At 42.0% G+C, this 20,515-nt stretch overlaps 1 protein-coding gene across 13 annotated transcripts in view; it reads left to right on the top strand.

Annotated features, from left to right (window-relative positions):
* NRG1 (neuregulin 1) overlaps positions 1–20,515 on the top strand; it is a 456,310-nt gene that overhangs the window by 171,725 nt on the left and 264,070 nt on the right. For 11 of the 13 annotated variants that reach the window (XM_072358889.1, XM_072358887.1, XM_072358892.1 and 8 more), the window contains one exon: positions 1,331–1,405. In XM_072358889.1, the coding sequence (XP_072214990.1) occupies positions 1,331–1,405 (75 nt within the window). The remainder of the gene's footprint in view (positions 1–1,330; positions 1,406–20,515) is intronic. The other 2 variants (XM_072358891.1, XM_072358897.1) reach the window with 1 other exon arrangement.

Genomic DNA, 20,515 nt, shown 5'->3' on the forward strand with positions numbered 1-20,515 from the left:
TAATGTGAATGCTGTTTTATCATCCATCTTAAGTATATGTATTGCCTAGATAAATTCTGTGAGAACAAGTCAAGAAGGGAGTTTAAAGAGAACTGAGAGCTTAATAAAGGCAGTGCTTATTTACAGAAAGACAGCTAGACTCATTCACTGTTGCCTTAATAGTCAGGCAGAGATTTAGGATTGATGGACAGATGCCAAGCTTATCTCTAACTTGCTGGTAAAATCTCTCGATGTAAGCATAGCCATGTACTTATGGTACTTACGGATTCTGTTTTCTCTGTAGTACTAGTATGGAAGGTATTCCATGGAAAGCCCCAGGAACCTTTAAGATTCACTGGGTTGCACATGGTGTAGTACACACACCTCAGGGACCTTCAAGAATGCTGCAAGTAAAGCAAGATTACATGAGCTACCCCTGATGAGAAGGCAGTGAGATCAAAAAGTGAAGAAAGAAATAGATTGGAAATGTAGTCAGCATGACCTTGATTGTTAAAACAGGTGTACCCAAGCGCTCTCAATCTAAGAGGCTGCCACTCCACCTCTGGTACCTCACGTACAGAGAAGTAAATCCGGAATGAGGCACATCAGAGCAGTTTGATGGCTGCATCTTTGGACCTTCTGTGGGCAGAAACTTTTCCGTGCATAGCAAATTCACAAATGCAATCTACTAAGGAGATACATAAGCTTAATTACACTTCTTTTTCTTACCTGAGTCAAACATACTCTTATTAACAGAGGGGATTTGGACTGTGTTGGTTTTGTGCTTTGTTTTGTTTTGTTTTGTTTTTTTTTTTTCCTGTGAAAACAAAGTAAGCAATTCCTACTGAGAAATGCTGTCAAGATGCTTTTTCTGCTGGTGTCTGATGTCTGCTAATGAACAGAACAGCAGGGCTGATTTCCTCGTGTTTAACATTCAGGTCCTATTGCATGTGTCAGTCCTGAAAGACATGCTGAGATGTTAACTTGGGCTGACTGCCTGATCTGTAGGGATCAGTGAAGTCCTGTACACAAATGTTGTAGGTTTTCTATTTTATGTGTCCTCTGCTCTCTTTAACGACCCCAGAACAAGGTATCTTGCATGGGCTGCCAGACAGACAAGCTAAATGAACCTCTTTGGAAGGTCTTGAGGCAATTAACCTCTCATTTCTGCTGGGGTACCTGAATTTGCATGTGTGATTGGAGTGTGTGAACATTGTTGGGGGGAGGAATTTACAGAAGTGATGTTAGAAAAACACTGCAGGTCTGCTATGTGAGTTTATCTAAATATACCCTTCTCTCCCCTTTCTCTTCCCCTTCCCTTCCTCCCTTCTCTTCTTCCCCTTACTGTCAGGAAGGGCCACCTCTGAAGGTCCAATTCAGTACAGCCTGGCACCAACACAGACGGATGTGAACAGCAGTTACAACAGTGAGTCAATTTACAATCAAGGAAGTCCTTGAAAAGATGTTTTATGTGCATGTGGAAGGTGCAAGAATTCTGCAATGGACATTGGGAGGAGGGGTGGAGAAGGTCTGTTGACCATAGCTCAATCTGGTTGGAGCAGTCTACAAGTTTTTAATACCTCACTAAAAGCATTGGGTAAACTTTTCCTGAAAGTCAGAGAGAGCCTGATATGTGAGGGCTAGTGTAATTTACTGACACTGTTGGCAGCAGTAGCTGGACGCTCCTCAGAGACAACTGGCCACCAAGAAAGTGTAAGACATTTAGCAGGCTGGAGAAGAAGACACTTAAAGCCATGCATAAATAAGGCTCTCCATTGAACTGTCACTTGTCTGCTCTTGTTCTGTGTGTAAGGACTGCTAGTTTCAGATGACTGCAGGAATACTGGTCTTCTTTAGGACAGGAAATTATATCCTTCATGCAGGTTAGCTTTTTAGCTTTTTAGCTGCTACTGCTTCAATTCTGTTGTGCTCCCTGGGGCATCTGACAGGGAAAATGAGCGCTTACATAGTATAAGACTGCCTCGGTAACTGTGCACACAATGTTATTCAATGTTTGCAATCCCAGCTCTCATTAGCTACCCAGTCATGATGTGTTCTGCTTATGCACTTGGTGATTTGGGTTGTTTTGGGGTATTGATCAGGAAAGTTTGCTGGACCTTCCTATGAAGGTACATATGTGGCTTAAAACTCGAGGAATAGAGTATGGACAGAAGATTATGATTTTTAATATAGTTTCTATCCTAATAGTTACAGACATTGGAATTGTACTTGTGCATACTCTACTTTTCATCACACCTGAAAAACTTTATCCTGCCTCCTTCTAATGCCTTCTTTTCCTAATTTGTGCTACAGACTTGGGTAATGAAGAATGTTAACTGACAGACCTATTAATGAGAAACTGGCCTTAATTTGAGCAACAGTTTCAGTAATTTTGTTCTGATAATAATTGTAGTGGATTACTTTCAAATCTTTCAGGAGTGAATGGCACCTGAAAGATGTCAAGGAACTTGAAATCTTTGAAAAACTCAGTCATAATGGTGGTACCAGAGCTAGAAGTCTTGGAAAGTTCAGAGTTGGAAAGTTCAGACCTCTGCTGCATTTCTGTCTAAAGATGGTCTATTTTAGTTCATATCTCTTATTTTCTGTAAAGATTTAAGGGGATGATGCTCCTTGAAATTTGGCATCCACCAGCTGCTCCTGGCAGTGAAGAGAGAACTTCTTCTGTAGGAAATTTAGGATTGCTTTCTTTAAATTTGCTGTGAGACATCAAACAACTGGGAAAGAACAAAAAGAAAACCTGTGCAAGCTATGTATGAAAATGACTCTTTGGTACTTCTCCATACTGCTGTCATGCAAATAAATTTTGGGGCCAATGTGTATAGTGTTTAGTAAACATCTGCTTTGGCAGTGCCTGTCCCAGGAGGTTCAGTGGACAGGACTGGCAGACGCAGAAGGCAGCAGCAGGTGCAGGAACCCTGGCACTGAGTTGGTGGGTTGCTCTGTCTGAGCAACCACATCAGTTATTGTGATTGCAGAGGACACTGAGGCCACAGAGGCTGCAGCTCTGTGCCAGGGGGAGGCCATGACAGAGCTCCTTGCAAGCAGTGGCAGACACTGTTGGGAGCGGTGAAGTAACAGTGCCCTTGCTCCCTGACCTCTAAGTTGCCAGGGACTGCTGGGGTCTTTCCTTCTCTCAGTGCTGTCCTGCAGAGTGAGGAGGGGGAACCTCTGATGCCCTACACACCCCTCAGCCTTCTGTACCCAAGCACTGAGTAAAGTGCACACAGCCTGCCCTAAGCTGCTATGTGACCAGGACCCTTCCCACTGAGGCGCTGTCCTCTTCTTCAGGGCTCACCTGGAGACAGCAAAGTGTTCAGGGCTATCTGTTGGACTCCTCCTGTTGTACCAGCACAGCTCAGAGAACACCAGTCCTAGTCCAAGTACTTTCCTTTTCCACAGAGCTTGGGAAAGAAGAATTGAGCAATCTTGGAGAAGCAGTGGTGGGAGATGGGGAAGGAATGGTGATAAAGAAGAAGCAGCTGACACTGGGACTCTCTGGCAGATGGTTATACTTCAACACTAAGATAGAAACTGAGAGCCCCTGGTGTATTGCCAATGGATGTGGTGGTGTCTCCAGGAAAGCATGATGTCCTGCACTGCAAGCACCTGATGGAGGATTCACCTCCATTGGTTCTTCCTCTGGAGGTTGATCCACTTCCATGGGCTCTACATCGCCCTCAAGTGGATCAGCATCCATAGTTTCAGGTTCTCTTCTGCTTCCCTGAAGCCTAAGCTTCTTTGTTGGCAGGGGATCCATCTTCCTCCTATCTGAATTGCTCTGTCTAAATTGCTTCTTGTGCCAGACAACAGCCATTAAGATGCAAGTCAGTAAACCACCAGTGTTCAGTGTTCTGTTGTCAGGGAACCCATAGTTACAGTGGACATCAAGGAGGTGGCCTCAGGACATAAAAACCCCCATACAGCAGTGTGACCTGAATGTCCCATGATGAATAGGACATAGCTGTGTTAGACAAGGGAAAACTATGGTCTGAGATTTGACTTAGTTGCCACTAGTGGGGTTCTGCAGGACTTTTTTTTTTTTCAAACCAGTTCTGTTTAATGCTTTCATCAGTTACTACAATAACAATCTGCAAGATATATTGAGTAAATTCATGAATGATGCTAAACTGGGAGGAGAGTTATTTCCTGTTTGAGTGTAGAGAGGCCTTTCACCAAGATCTGGACAGATTCGAGGATGGTCATTATCTGCATGATTATGAGCAAGTGCTGGGTTCCGCACCTGGGATGGAGCAGCCCTGGCTCTATGTACAGTCTGGAAGATGAGTGACTGCAGATTAGCTCCCCAGAAAGGGATCATAGGGTTCTGTCTGACAAGAAGCAGGACATGAGGCAGCAGTGTGCCCTGGAGCCCGAAGGACCAACCATACCCTGTGGTGCAGCAGGCCCAGCACTGCCACCAGATGAAGGGAGTGGCTGCCCCCTCTGCTCTGCACTGTGCAGCCTCACCTCCAGCACTGCTGCAATGCATGAAGGGCATGTAACTAATAGAGACTGTTTGAGGGAGGGCTACAAATTTGAGAAAGATCTGGAGGGCAAGGGTGTAGACAGGGAAAATAAAGTCAATAACATGAAACAAACAAAGAATGATATCTGCTCCTCTGTACTCCTGTCATGTATTTTCCTCTTTGATTCCCTGGGACCATTGGTCTGACATCACAAAAATGATAGCTGAGGAAGGAGCTAGTGTTAAAGGAGCAGTGAACAAGAGGATAATATGGAGGAGATGAAAGTTGGTGATGGTAAATGGAGACATCACCAGAAGGGATAAGATGTGGCAGAGAAAAGATCCAGTGACAGTATTTCTGGACTTCCAGAAAAGCAGTCTGGAGGGCTGAGAATGTCACAGTGATCTGGGTTTTAGATAACCATCTGACTCTGTTTCTGCACACACCCCATCCCCTTTCCAAAGTCAACAGGACTAATGATACCTGCTGTCCTGGACTGAGTGAGAAGACCTTATCTGTCATTTGTTCAAAACTGACACCAGATCTTTATAGTTTACATTATCTCATACATTAATGTAAAGGTTGGGTAAAGCTGCTGCAAACTACTGCACAGTGGTGGGGATTGTCCCTGTGTTTTCTAGGTGTTTTGTCTTCAGCATAGTTCTAACATTCTCCATGCATCTGCTAAACACTCTGTCTTTGAAAATACAGACTGTTGTGAATTTATTCAACCATATTTTTTTAAAGTTTGCTAACAATCTATAAATATAACTGTAATAATGTTATCATAAACTATGCTGAAATCTGATCTTGTGCTGCATGATCAACAATGGAAAATGTACAGCACAAACAAATATCTCATTGCTTTGTGACTCTTAAGCAAAGAATTGGTTGTTTCTTCTTGCCATACTTTGCCTCATATACTTGAGTGAGTCATAGCAAGTTTTTTTCCCTTTCTGCATTCTGATGGTTTGTTTAAGTTCCACAGTTTGTGCAGTCTGACAATTACCTCTGTAAACTATTGGTTGGAACTGTTGATATCCTGAGCAGTGCATCAAACCAGATGTTTAAGCAGCTGTACTCTTAACCCCATGAACAGTTCTGTGTTAGTAAACATGTGGATATGGGCCTTGAGATGAGCAACACAACTCACTGTAAAATTACTGCATGTAGTTGAGGTATCTGGACCTGCGTTCGTGCCAGGTGGATTTTAAAATCAAGCGTATATCCCAAAGATGTCAGGCAGAGCACTTGGGGATTTTAGGCTGATGCAGATGTACTTCACGGTCAGTGAGTGCATCTGAAGTGTAACACATGGAGATTACATTTTGCCGAGCTCTAGTTAGCAGTAGGAAGTAGCAACAGCTTCAGATATAAGCAGAGTCATGGTTTGGAAGAGGATGAGCTGTTATGCACTTCTGGGGAACTCAAAAGTCTCCAAAATACTTACCTTCTTTTAATTATGATTTTATAAAATATCGCATCTTCTTATTAGCTCACCTACTCTTCAGTTCTCTACTTGTCCAGCTCCCCTCCCCATCCCTCTCCCTTCCCCTTTCCTTCTCTCAAGGTCAAGTAGATGTACTGTCCTTCCATACAGGTCCCGGGGATCAGAGCTAGAGGCTGTTCATTCTGACAGTATTGCTTCTATTGTGTAGTTAAATTGAACATGTCAGATCCTGCAGTTGTCATTCCAAGTAAGTCTGCACATTATTTAGAAAAGTGGTAGATATTCTCCAAGAGCTTAAGGCCAGTGACTCTGATGCAATACTGTGATAAAGTCTTAGGCTCTTTCAGTGGAAAGAAGGTATTGTTGCATGTGTTTCTGTGATATCACATCCACTACTCTATTATTGTGTGTTTTCAAACTCCACAGTCCCATTAGGTTTTGATGGACACTAGCCTATGTCTTCTGAATGTATTTTTTTTAATCTTTCTTAGAGTGATGGGAATCTAAACTGAGAGATTATAAATGCTTGCTCTGCATACTGAGCTATTAACTATTACCTGACAGCGGATCTGTGGGAAAACAGCAGACAGACCAACTGACGCAGATGTGAAAAGCAAACTGATTTTATGGCACATCAGTTCATATTCAAATCTAAAACAGCAACAGAAAATGTCGAGCAATTGTGCTGCATTTTGGATTTCTTCACTGTTGTATTTTTCAGTTTGAGGCTACTTGTTCAGGATTTACTGAGGCTGACTGGGTGGCTGCAATGGATTTTGGTAGGTTTGGGGATAAGTATAAGCAAGTTTAACAATTATACTGTAATTTATATGTTTTTTCTTGCTGTCTAATGACATGACTAGTGTGGGTTTTTATAGTGGTTGTTCACTAAAAAAAAAACTAGGTGACTTGCTGAGACATGCCAGATTTCTTTTCTGCTGTATGCCAATGATCATTAATTCTGCTGGCACAGTTCACAGTGAAAATTTAGTAAGTGAGTCTGCATTACCAACAGTGCTACTGCAAGCTGATTTGTTATTACAAGAGTTAGACCGCTTAAACATTCTGTCCTCTGACTGTGATGCCTTCATTTTGTCAGCATTTTAATCAGGTCTATCACAACAGAAATGGAATAGAAAATCTTCCATGGGAGTTTTCTGCACACAATTTTAGCATTAACAAGAAATAACTGTGCAGTGCCTTCCATGGAAGCATCTCATTCCATTACAGCTCCTGATTTCAAAAGATTGGTTTTGTTTCATTTAATGGAAGCCGCTGCAGAAGTGTCACTGGCACAGACTCTGATGTCAAGATATGCACAACAGCAGCTACCAACACAGAGTCCAACTTTCTTACTGTGTGAGGATCTTAGGAAACTTAGGTGGCTGGACATCATTTGCTTGTGTTTACAGAATCCTAATGCATGCTGATATTTTATAAGCCCAAAGTGAACAAACTTGGGGTGAATTTGTGATAGGATGGGGGCATAATGCTGCTGACCTCTTTCTGGGGTGATGCGTGATGGATGGATACAGTGCTGGATGGTGGACCTCAGATTTGTTATCTGCAACACTAAAATGCCACAGCAAAAAGGCCTTTTATTCTGACCATGGGGGTAGTCAGAGCCAATGACAGAGATGGCAGAAGTTCTTGAAGAATAATGGACCTGGAAAAGAGCAAAGTGAGGACCCCAGAATTGAGGAATGTGAAGTTTTATCTAAGGAACTGTTGGATGAGATCCCCTGGAAAGGAGTGGAGCAGATCCCCAAAGGAATGGAACAGAGCTGGCAGCTCTCTAAGGATGCCTTTCTGAGAGCACAAGATCTCTCCATCCCACAGCATAGGAAATGAGGCAGAGGAGGCAGGAAACCAACACAGCTAGGAAGGGATGCTTTGATCAAAATGAGAGATAAAAAGGAAAAGTATAGGGAGTGGAAGCAGGAATGAGTGCCTGGGAAGAATACAGGGACATCTGGACAGACAAAAATGGGATCAGGAAAGCTGATGCACAGGTGGATCTGGACTTGGCAATGGATGTGAAAAATAACAAGAAGGGATTTTACTGATATGTTGGCTAGAAGGGAAATGCCAAGGAGATTGTACCCCTTCTGATAAATGAAAAGGGAGATATGGTTTCAATAGGCAAGGAGAAAGCTAAGGTACCTAATAAAATCTTTGCCTCAGTCTTCAGCAGCAGACAGGCTTCCTATGTCTCTCACATCCCTGAACCATTACATGGGAGACAGGTGAGCAAAATAACCTTCACTGTAAAAGCAGAGCAAGTCAGAAGCTACCTCATGAGACTGAACGTGTACAAGTATATGGGGCTGGATGACATACATCTCAAGGTTTTGAAGGAACTGGGTGATGTTGGTGCCAAGGCACTCTCCATTATATTTATTTGAAAAGTCATGACTGTCAGATGAAGTCACCAGAGACTGGAAAAAGGGAAACATCACTCCCATTAAAAAAAAAAATTTAAAAAAAATAAAAACGTGGAAAGGAAGAACTATATGCTGGTGATCCTCACATCTGTCCCTTTTAAGATCTTGAAGCAGATCCTCCAGAAAGTTTTGTAACAGCACATGCAAGATCTGATCAGAGACAGACAGTGTGGCTTAAACACAAATCATGTCTGGCCAACATGGTGGCCTTCTACAATGGAAGGATGGCATTGATGGACAAAGGAAGAGCAACTGATGTCATCTACATGATGTTATTTGCAAATCCTTTGATACAGTCCCACACCAAATACTAATCTCTAAAACTGAGAGGTATGGATTTGAAAGCTGGACTCTGTGGTGGATAATTAATTGGTTGAATATTCATAGCCAGAGGGTTGTGGTCAGTGGCTTATATCCAAGCAGAGGCTGGTCACAAGTGATGTCCCCCAGGAGTCTGCCTAGGGACTGATGCCTTGGTGGCATAAAGTGCACCCTCAGCAAAGTTTGTTGATGACACCAAGCTGAGTGGTGCAGTTGGTATTACAGAAAAAAAGGATTCTGTCCAAAGGGAACTGGACAAGCTTGAGAAGTGGGCCCACATGAACCAAATGAATTTCAACAAATCCAAGTGCTAGGTGCTGCATTTGTGTAGAAGCAATCCTACAGACTGAGAGAACACACTGAGAGCAGCCCTTTGGAGAAGAACTGGAGGTTCTGGTGGGCAAGAAGACAGAAACCAGCCAGCAGTGTGCACATGCATCCCAGAAGACCAGCTCTGGACTGCATGAAAGGAGGGGTGGCAGCAGAACAAAGAAACTGATTGTGACCCCTCTGCTCTTCCATCTTGAGGCCCCATCTGCAGTAATGTGTCCAGGCCTGGGGATCCTATTACAAGAAAGTTGTGGAGCTGTTGGAGTAGGTCCAGAGGAGGGCCACAAAGATTATCAGAGAGCTGGGGCACTTTTCTTATGATGAAAGTCTGAGGGAGCTTGTCTTGTTCAGCCTGGAGAAGACACTGGGGAGACCTCATTTTGGCCCTCCAGTACTTAATGAAACCTTGTGAAAAGGAGGAAGAGTGACTTTACACAGTCTGATAGTGATAGGAAAACGGGGAATGGCTTTACACTAGAAGAGTGGGAATTTGGCTTAGATGTTAAAAAGAAATTATTTGTTCAGAAGGCAGTGAGGCACTGTCATCAGCTATCCAGGGAAGGAAGCTCTGGGTGCCCTATCCCTAGGGGTACTAAGTATTCAAGCCAGGTTGGATGGGGACCTAGGCACTGTAATCTAGAGATGGCAGTCCTGACCATGGCAGAGGACTGGAACTGGATGATCTTTTAACGTCCCTCTCAGTTCAAACCATTATATGATTCTATGATTAGATAAAAACACATGCCACTGCCAGTGGGAGACTGGCAGGTCAATGAAGTCTCAGCATTGTTTATACTACTGCAGTAAGTATGTGTCTGAAATTGGAGGACATGGGAAGAACACTATTGGGATTCAGAAATGCAGGACTTAAATACTTACGAGGAGTTAAAGCTGAGAAGCATTCAGGGTTGCATCTTTTTGTATTTTGTTTTTAATTACTACCTCCAAAAAATGGATTTAAAAATAAAAGCACTTCCAATAGTCACAGCACTTTCCCTTCTATTCTCTTCCCTTTCATTCCCCTCCATTCCCTTTCATTCCCCTCCATTCCCTTTCATTCCCTTCCCTTTTCCCTTTCTTTTCTCCCTCTTTCCTTTCCTTTCCTTTCCTTTCCTTTCCTTTCCTTTCCTTTCCTTTCCTTTCCTTTCCTTTCCTTTCCTTTCCTTTCCTTTCCTTTCCTTTCCTTTCCTTTCCTTTCCTTTCCTTTCCTTTCCTTTCCTTTCCTTTCCTTTCCTTTCCTTCCCTTCCCTTCCCTTCCCTTCCCTTCCCTTCCCTTCCCTTCCCTTCCCTTCCCTTCCCTTCCCTTCCCTTCCCTTCCCTTTTCTTTTCTTTTCTTTTCTTTTCTTTTCTTTTCTTTTCTTTTCTTTTCTTTTCTTTTCTTTTCTTTTCTTTTCTTTTCTTTTCTTTTCTTTTCTTTTCTTAAAAATGTATTTCATGTATGTTATTCCATATGTGCATTAGGTATTCTGGAGTTGGTTTACATGCAAACACTTCAGCAGTGTGATCTGAATTAATTTTAGTAAAGCATTTATTATACAAAGATTCCAGTGTGGGTATTCTCAGAATCAAGCTGGAGTAAACTAAAGTTTTTTAAATTCTAGAGCAGAGTAGAAAAGCCAATGATGACAGAGAGGTCAAAGCAGCCTCTTTTTTTTGTGTAGGAATCAAAATACTGTATCTGTGAGTCAGTACTCTTGCATTTGTCTGTTTTAAATAGGAGAAATAAGAAATGATGGAAAAAATATAAAGGATTAATCTGGACATGTAGGCATAGGAACTTCTGCTTGAAAACATAAGAACTAGTAGAAATTGGAGTTGGCAGTTTCGCAACATGTAATTAGACAGGAATCCACTTCCATGGGAAGATTTCAAAGCCAAAAATTTAATTAAATTCAAAGAAGCATTAACAACTTGCATTAGTTACAAGGCACCTAGACAGGTAATAATTAATTATGATAAAAATTCTGGAAGGAATGTAAGGGATATATTAGATACTGCATTTGGGTATTCATCTAATCTCTATTACAAATCAACACGAGATGATCTAGCAGGCAGACAACCTGCATTATGCTGAAAATTACTTGAGAAATACCTGGGATCGATCGATATGAGACATAAAATTTATAAGTCCTTGGGTCAGATCCAGGCTATCAATTGATCTAATTTCTTTTTCTAGCTTCCTCATCTTTATTTTGGCAAAGTTAAGCCTTTCAGTGTCCAGCCTCTGATGATTAATCTATTCTGATTATACTGTTTCAGAGTGAGTCAGGAAACATGACTTTTTAATGCAGCTTTCAGAAGAATCATTTTGAGTTTGGGGTAGTTAGAGCCAGAATATTGTGGTATATGACAGTGCTGAGGAAGTAAGTAAGCAGGTTTAATACTTAGCCTAGTACAATGTCAGACAATTCTGGCCAGCTCTAGGGTCTCCTGCTCCCTTGCTATCAATGGTATCACAGGATTTGGTTTGGAAAGGACCTTTAAGTTCATCTTGTTCCAATCCTGCTGCTGTAGGTAGGGACACTGCCCAATAGACCAGACTGATCCAGCCTGGCCTTGAATGCTTCCAAGGAGGGGACATTTACAGCCTCTCTAGACATCATGTTCTAGTGCCTCATCACCCTCACAGTAAAGAATTTCCTCCTAATATCTAGTCTAAATCTACCTTGTTCCAGTTTAAAGCCATTTCCTCTCATACTGTTGTTACCTGCCATTATAAAATGTCCCCCCCCAGCTTTCCTGTAGGCCCCCTTCAGGTACTTGAACGCAACTGTAACATCCTCCTGGAGCTTTTTCCTCTCCAGGATCAAGAGCCCCAGCTCTCTCAGCCTGCCCTCTAGAGGAGGTGCTCCAGCTCTCTGATTATCTTTGTGGCCCTCCTCTGGACTTACACCAACAGCTCCATGTCCTTCTGCCCCAAAACTGGATGCTGTACTCCAGGTTGGGTTCTCACAAGAGCAGAGCAGAGAGTCAGAGTCACCTCCGTCTCCCTGCTGGTCACACTTCTCTTGATGCAAGCCAGGCTACAGTTGGCCTTTTGGGCTACAAGCACACACTGCCTTTTCATGCTGAGACTTTCATCAACCAACACTTACAAATCCTCCTCAGGGCTGCTCTCAAGCCATTCTCTGCCCTGCCAGTATTTATGCTTGGAATTGTCCCGACCCAGGTGCAGACGTTGCTCCTGACCCTGTTCAACTCCATGAGGTTGGAATGGACTCACCTCTTAAGCCTGTTCAGGTCACTCTGAGTGGCATCCCTTCACTCAAGAGTCAGCAGCAAAGCACAAGTGGAATTTAGCCCTGAAGAGTTCATACTGGGAGTTAGTGAAGATCAGCTATCACACTGTAATGCAGCATCTGGTTGCCTCAGCATTTCAACTCTTCTTTATTTGTAAGACACAGAGAAATTATCTGCAATGTAAGGAATTAAGAGGTTCCTTTCAAACATTTGATATTTATGTGGTTTGTTTGTTTATGTCACATTAAAGATAATTTGAACTAAACCTTTAATAGTCATTCTTTTTTTCCCACTGTAACTAAGTTCAAATAAGGTACTTTACTGGTTAAACTACAACTTGATACACCTTCTCTGTGTCATCAAATTGAGTGACTTCTTGTCATTTTTGCTGCATACTGCGCACAAACACCAACCGGCATCTGATGAAATCTCTACAACAGTGCTAGCCCTGGGATATCTGAAGCAGAAGTTTAAAATTGCTCAGGTTGGCTAACAAAGATGAAAATGTCTGCCTTGCTCAGAACAACCAAGTGAACTATGGTGATGTTTTTGGAGGATTTTTTGTTTGGTTTTGTGTGGGGTTTTTGTTGTTGTCATTGTTGTTGTTTGTTTGAATGCTATGCTTTCACTGTGTCACTGTCTTCAGTTATGCAATTAGATTCCGTCAGTTGCAAAGTTTTCACATAAGGCTTTGCTTTTATGAGGAAGCACCTTTTCAACGCTGACTGATGCAGATCTCTTTCCATTCTTGCACTAGCAAGTAGGGTCCCCTTACACATAATTTGAGTTTTGTTTTCAAAGAATCAAACAGAGAAGAACAGAGGAGGATGTATGTTTGAGAAAAGCCACAAGAAAAAGGTGGATGAGAAGAGTAGCTAGCTGCTTGCAAGCCAGCGGCTGCTTAGATATACAAACTTCTTCAAAGCTTACACAGCTATTTGAAGAGTACAACATAGTTTTAGTTATCACGCTTGAATCTTCAACTGTTCCTTAATTCTGAAACCCGTACTGGTAGCATGCAGAATACCAGACAGATAGCATCCAGTAGGATGAATGCAGTAGCGGGATGCATTTGATGAAATAGAACAGGAATGTGTTGTATCTCAGAGAGAAAAAGGCCTCCCATTCTTTTCCCTGGCTCACTTTGTTCAAGCATACTTGAGGACTGTGTCTGCTAGCTGCCCATTGAGAGGCTCCTTGCCTGTGTAAAAACTAATTGTACCTATAGATAAGTTAGTGAAGTACAGAGAATTTTTTGTTACTGACTTCGATAAGATTTTGAAGTACGATACTTCTCAAGAGAAGCATTTTGGATGGTGAGGCTAGTGTGTCATGAGGGATCTTTTCCTACGTTATTCTTAGTATGCCTCATTTATAAAAGGGAAAAAGTTTCCCTTCTTTTTATGTCCTCATATGGTGATCACAATGCCAGTTCGTATGTATCCATTACTGTCACAGGGTAACTCTCGTTGTATTGGTGACTAAGCCTACAGAAACCTGAAGGGTTGTGTGTGCCACTGGCTGCAGCCCTCTCCTGGCATCCTCCCATTGCCAAGGTCCTCATTTCCTCTCACTCACAGTGTTGCAAATCAGGACTAGGTCCAGAGGGTTTACAGAGGCAAAAATGGAAAAGAACAAAAGGTTTCCTACTGCAGCCAAAATAATTCATCAGGGGAAAACAAACAAAAAAAATGCCATGTAGTCTAATGTGAAGTTGCTGTAATACATGACTATGCATGTCTCCTTTCATAATTCCAGTAGGAAGAAATGGATGTGTGATTTTGTATGTTAAAGAATTATAGCCTAAACCTGTCCCAATTACTGAAGTTTTTCCAACAACCTTTCTACTAATGTTTTTCAGGACCAATTATAGCAATGATCTGTTAGCACAGTTATTAGAATAAATAGCAAGGTTTAGGCTGTACCATCCTCACACTGTCAGTTTACATTGTCTGCTTGCATGGCCAGCATTCCCATCTTCTAGTCCTCTCTGAGATGTCTGTGACATATGACCAGCTCCGGTCATATCTGGACATTCACTAAGATGAGCTGCTACTCTCTTTTGTCCCTATTAGTGACTTTTTCTTCTAACCACATCTGTAAAGAAATGGGAAAGCCCTTCATGAAGGGGTCTCAAAACACTGCTGAAGTAGACAGTCACTGTGCATGCTACAGCTCACGCTCAGACTTAGGGAACTGGGTCTGTTTAGCCTTGAGAAAAGAAGGCTGAGAGGGGATTTGATCCAGGTTTATAAATACCTGAGGTGTGGGAGCCATAGTGGTGATGCTGGTCTCTTTTCAGTAGTGCGTGGGGACAGGACTAGGGGAAATGGTCTGAAACTTCAGCATAGAAAGTTCCGCACGAATGTGTGCAAGAACTTCTTTACAGTGAGGGTGACGGAGCACTGGAACAGGCTGCCCAGGGAGGTGGTAGAGTCTCCTTCTCTGGAGATATTCAAGACCCGCCTGGACGCCTACCTGTGTGACGTTGTGTAGGGAGCCTGCTTTGGCCGGGGGGTTCGACTCGATGATCTCTAGAGGTCCCTTCCAACTCCTACAATTCTGTGATTCTGTGATTCAGTGGGCCTCCCTCTCCAGGGAGCTCTACTATGCCTGCAGTTGCAAGATCTGGCTGAAAAGCTGGTCAAAACCTTTCTTCTGCAGAGTGTATCAGCTGATTCTTGACAAAAGAAAAACTCTATTACTACCTCTGCTCAGAGAAAGGCTGAAACTTCAACCTAACCCATGCCAGAAATGAAAACATCAAAATCAAAGAGATGATAGGAAAGCCCCCCTGAGGGTGGTGAGGCACTGGCACAAGCCACTTAGAGAAGCTGAGAATGCCCCATTCCTGGAGGTATTCAGTGTCAGGATGGATGAGGTGCTGAACAAACCTGATATAGTACCTGATTTAGTGGTGGGCAACCCTGTCTGTGGCCAGAGGGGTTGGAACTAGATAACCTTTAAGGTTCTTTCCAATTCAAGCCATTCTGTGATTCTTTAAGAGCACTGAGTGAGTGGAAGAACTTACACAATTGGTCAGTCTAGCTGTGAAACAGCACCACACAGAAGCACTACAGAAGCACTGTTAATACTGCTGCCTGCAATATGATGGGAATGGCAAGAGTACTTTAATTTGCTGTGGGCATTACTGGAATGTTATAACACCTGGGAGACAAGGAGGTCTCATGCCTGGTGGGGTTTCATAGGCTTCCTTTCTCAAGAGAATTATTTTATTTTTCTTCCAATTGTTTGCACCTGTTGCCAGCCATTTCTTACAAGATCTACAAAACCGCTTTTCTAGGGAGTGCACGTAGTTGTCTCTTACCATTGCTTCCTAAAGTGCTTTCTACTCTTCCCATCAATCTCTTTAACATCTAACACCTGCTCATGCAAAGTTATGCAAAATAATTACCCAGCAGAACAACATTTGGCTGGGTATGGTGAGTTCTCTCATTCATGTGGATTTTACACCAAGACTAGAGTTTGTACAGTCAGGAAGCCTTTTTTACCAAAGTGGAAGTCCGTTGCAAGAAAAGTTCCCTTTCTTCAGGGGTCAAGCCTAGGTTTGACCATGGAATTGGTCCTGGGTTCTTCTGGCAGGGCAACCTCCCTGCCTTTTTAGAGAAGAGGTAGGAGTAGGACTGTCATCCAGTTTATGGCTACAGATAGAAGCTCAAATAACCCCATATATAGCATTACAGCAAATCATATACTTCCATATAAAATATGCTCACCACACTCTCTCACCCCATCTCCAGCCTGAGATAGTTTCCTCTGTGTGCAAATGCTTCTTGTTCAGAGTATAGGAGACGTGTTTGCCAGTTTTCTGTGATGTCTTAAGCCTAGTGTTATAAATCAAGCTTCAAGACTTTTTCCACTGTTTTTCTAATGAATGCACAGTGACATCTATTTTTGCTTGCAGAGTAATGTCTCACTTCTCTTGTCCATTTTTACTGGCTTTTGTTTTCCCCTCTGACACAGAAGGTTACCAGCACGATCTTGCCCAGCAAGCATTGGTATGCATCAGTTCTTAAATTTATAGCACATAGCTATGCCATCAATTTCCATTCTTTGGAAACCTGAATATAATAAAATTAAATTAGACTGCAAACAGATGTTTGATGATAACGCAGTCCAGCTTACTTGTTCCAATTGCAATTTGTGTTGTGAGGATTTAGTCACTGTCTAATGGGTAATCTATGTGGGGGTTCAATGAACCTGATGAACCCGAGTTCTTGGCGTTGCTATATTAGATCTGAAATTTAGATTTCTGAAAGTTTTGGGTGCAGAACTAAGAAGCTCAGAACTGCCCAACCCCAGGAAAACATATACTCTGGCATTCCATCCAGATGTAAATTTGACAAGCAGGGACATCACTCTTCCAGGGTCCATGTGAATAATAGTAGTCAGTTCTGTTTGCCTTGCACTGTTCATGCACAGCAAAATGGGTCAACTGAACTTTCGTAAGCAGAGGCCAGAAAAGGCAGGTGAGCTTAAAAATGGGTCATTTAAAATCTTTTTAAAATTTTTTTAAAATCTCAGCGGGCAAGAAGAGGTCAGTAGACATGACCAGAATAGGCAGAGGTGACTGATCGGATCTGGAGGTGTGTATCTGAAACAACTTTTTCATGCATTTCACATCACTAACACCAGATGTCCATGTGCCTCCAAGACAAGTTTGGATTCCCTGTATCAAGACAAGAGCGCTAGTATATCTATCGCTTCCTGCGACCCCCTGCTTACGACTGCAAGGCCTGTGCTTATGGCAGAGCTCACTGTTTAATTCTGGCTTTAAAATGAAAAAAAATCACATTGTTTCTTCATTTGTACACTGTTGAAGGTCAGGAGTGATTTCCTCCACACCAGTCTGATGTGAAGAGGACCTGGACCACAACTAAAACAGCTCTCTATTCCTGTAGCTAGAACATTACACAGTTTCAAGATGTTTGTGCAGGTCTGCAGGCAACAACGTTCAGTCCTTTACTGCTTTTAATTTTATTATTGCTATTTTTGTCTTTCTACTATGCAAATGAAAACCTTAAAAGCAGAATTTGCATGCCTGACAGACTGTGTGTGGCTTTTGTCTGGGTTGCTAAAAACAGCTCCCCACACTCCATTTTTTAGTGTGAGAGTCCATGAGATCCCCCCTCTCAGAATTCTGAGAGTCACTGGGGGCCAAAAAAGCTGGGAAAATAAATGAGAGGTAAAAAGCCCCGATTCTTTGTTTTCTTGCCTTTTCTACTAAATCTTTGAATCCTGTGATGAGAAAACATGTGAGCAAAATAGAAATTGGTCAGACGTGTTTATAACAAGCACTTTTTTTTTTTTTTTTTTTTTTTTTTTTTTCAGTACAGTAGTTCCAGGCAAAATTGGGTATGTCAGCCCACACTTGCTATCACACTTAGATTTTGGTTTTGTATTGCCAATGTTTCTGCAGAAAAATGAATAGAAATGGCAACATGATAGAGGAAAGAGGTGAAAAAACTAAGCAGGATGGTAAAGGCAGCAGCATCTGGGATTTTATTTCAGGCATTTGCTTGTTACTGGAAATGTAAGAGCAGGAGGTGGGGAGCATGAGTAGAGCAAGTGCATATGGTACGATGAACTTAGTTCTCAGGTGTCCCAAACTCTGTTCACTGCATTCTTTAGGTAAGACTTAAGTGATTTCAGAGCAGACAGGGCTGTGTTCAGACTGTTTTCATTACATCATTGGTAGCTGTCTGGCTGTAATTGATCAGAGCATTTGAAAATTGTGCTGATACAGTCTGGCTCTGTCTTTCCTCATACAGCAAACACATAATAAATACTCCTATGCCACAGGAAGCACCATGCACTTGCAGGGCTTGACTCTTAACAATTAACTTTATGACTGTTCCTCAGTCATGCCAGGCACAGTAATCTCTGTTTTTTTAAGACATTTCTGCAGAACTCTATGTATAGAAACTGGATCAGAAAAGCAGAACTTACATGAAATTATTTCTCTTCCTCTTCCAGCTTCTGCTCTGAATATATGAGTGAGTAAACCTCTTAAACACGCCCATGGAAGCTTAACTGTAATAAGGTTGGAATGGCTGATACCAGAAAATTACCACTGCTTCAATCTGAACATCATTGAGAGCTATTCTTTGTCTAAGCAAATGTGGTAATAGGCTCCAGCAACAGGAACCAGAATGTAACAGATTGGTAATAATCAAGATTTAACAAGCTCAACAAAGATGAAAACTATAGCTATTCCCTGCAGAGGAATGTGTTTAGGATTGAACTATGAATCCAGGTGCTGGTAGAGGAGAGCATCTCTAATGTGACTGATTGGAGCAGCTCTCGGACAGGAAGTGCACTTCTCCACTGCACAGGAGCAAAGTACCACTGCAGCAGGACTAGCTCATGCAATCACTACAGGAACTGCTGCTATCCCTTTGTAGACTCTCCATAGTTTGCAGTATTCCCACCTCTTTCTCTTGAACTAAGCAGGTCTCTACCCACTTAAATCATGTGTTTTTGCAGTTCTGACTTTGTTTCCCACTTCTCTAAATGAAGCAGAAAATTGAAATCAAATACTGTCTACACATTCTTCAGTTCCTATTTGGAACATCCCTAGAGTAATCTTTTGGTGCCATAAAGCTTTTGCATCCACACTTGTAATTTAGGACTGGGCAGGTAAAACCACAGGAAAATAGCTGAAACATGTAAACAACTAAAAATAAACTACTGCTATGCTGCCCAGGATGCTTATCTTTTGCAGGGAATAATTATGCATAAAATTAGATCTCAAACACTGTTCTTTAGAGCAGATGTGGCTGCCAGGCACTCTCTGAAAGAAAGGGGAGAGGTTTTCAAAACTACGGTGTTTTATTCTGTGTACTGCTTATACAGGCAGACTCTTGACTGTACTTTGCAAATACTCAACTCTTATTTACTTAAGCCTTCAGTTCTACAAGTTTCTGTGTATATCATAAATTGTGTGGCAAAGTGGAGCTATCCACCAATAGTAAGCCAGGTCACAGAAAAGTGTCATTATGTTTAGGTCTTAAAGATTGGCTTGTGAGCCTATTTTTAGGCCTCCAAATGTCCTCCATTCCCTTCTCCTCTCCTCCCTTCTCCTCTCCTGAGGAGCATGTGTTGTCCCTGGGTGTGCTCAGTGCAGAGCAGAGGAGCTGATAGTAGCCCTCACGGCGGATGCGGCTCCTCACACGGAGTGGAGCTGCTGTGACTGCAACAGGGCCCGAGGGAATGGCATGGAACTGTGTCAGGGGAGGAGCAGCTGAGTTGCTGGAGTCCAAGGAGTGTTTGGACAGTGCCCTCAGACATAGGGTTTGGATTTCGAGTGGTTCTGCGTGGAGTCAGGAGTTGGACTTGGTGAATTTGAAGGTCCCTTTCAACTTCAGATATTCTAAGATTCTGTAATTCCATTACTCTAGTCTGCAGCTTATTCCCTTTGTTCTGTCAAAGATCTCATGTCCTTTTGATTCCTTTAGACTCAGTGAGGGGCATTTTCCCACAGATCTACCATTATTAACTTTCATTATTTGCTTGCAGTCTGTACTGAAAGTGAGTTATTAGTTCTCTAATGATTCTGTTTCATCTAGCTGACAACTAGCTGTTGTCAGTTTGAGAAGCTGCTCCAAATGGAGTGTAAGTAAGTGCTACAAGACAACCTAACCCCTCAATCTATAACGTCTTTATTCAGTACATTATTATTTAACATCTTAACTCTTCTTCTGATATGCAAAGACAAAAATTACTCCATTATTCTGTTTTTTGAAGTTCTTCTCTCTGGCATCTTAAGTACTTTTGATTGCAACTATTTTGAACAAATACTGGTAATTTGCCTTGTAATCCGTGCTCAAAGAGAAACTAAAGGGATGGCCTTCAAAAGTTTTTTTTTCTCATTTCAGAGGATGATTTTTTTTTCAGGCCTACCAAGATTCTGACTGCGGTTATTTCACATAAGATGACATGACCTGGTCATGAAAACAAACAAACAAAAACAAACAAACAAACAAACAAAAATCAAAAAATATTTTGATAACTTTTTAATTAACTAGAAGGATTCCCACAGTATAGCTGACTATTCTTCGATCTGTAAATCAACCACTATCCATAAAAAAGTTCCTGGAAGGCATTAGAATTTATCAGTTTCAGTGCAAAATTTAATAGGAAAGTCTTCCTCATACAAACACCAATTGCTGATTTTAACCTCTCTGTTCACATTAGTTCCACATGTGACTGCCTGGACTATCCCATATGAGATCATCCTACAT

This window comes from Excalfactoria chinensis, chromosome Z (genome assembly GCF_039878825.1).
Source record: "Excalfactoria chinensis isolate bCotChi1 chromosome Z, bCotChi1.hap2, whole genome shotgun sequence".
Lineage (NCBI taxonomy): Eukaryota > Metazoa > Chordata > Aves > Galliformes > Phasianidae > Excalfactoria > Excalfactoria chinensis.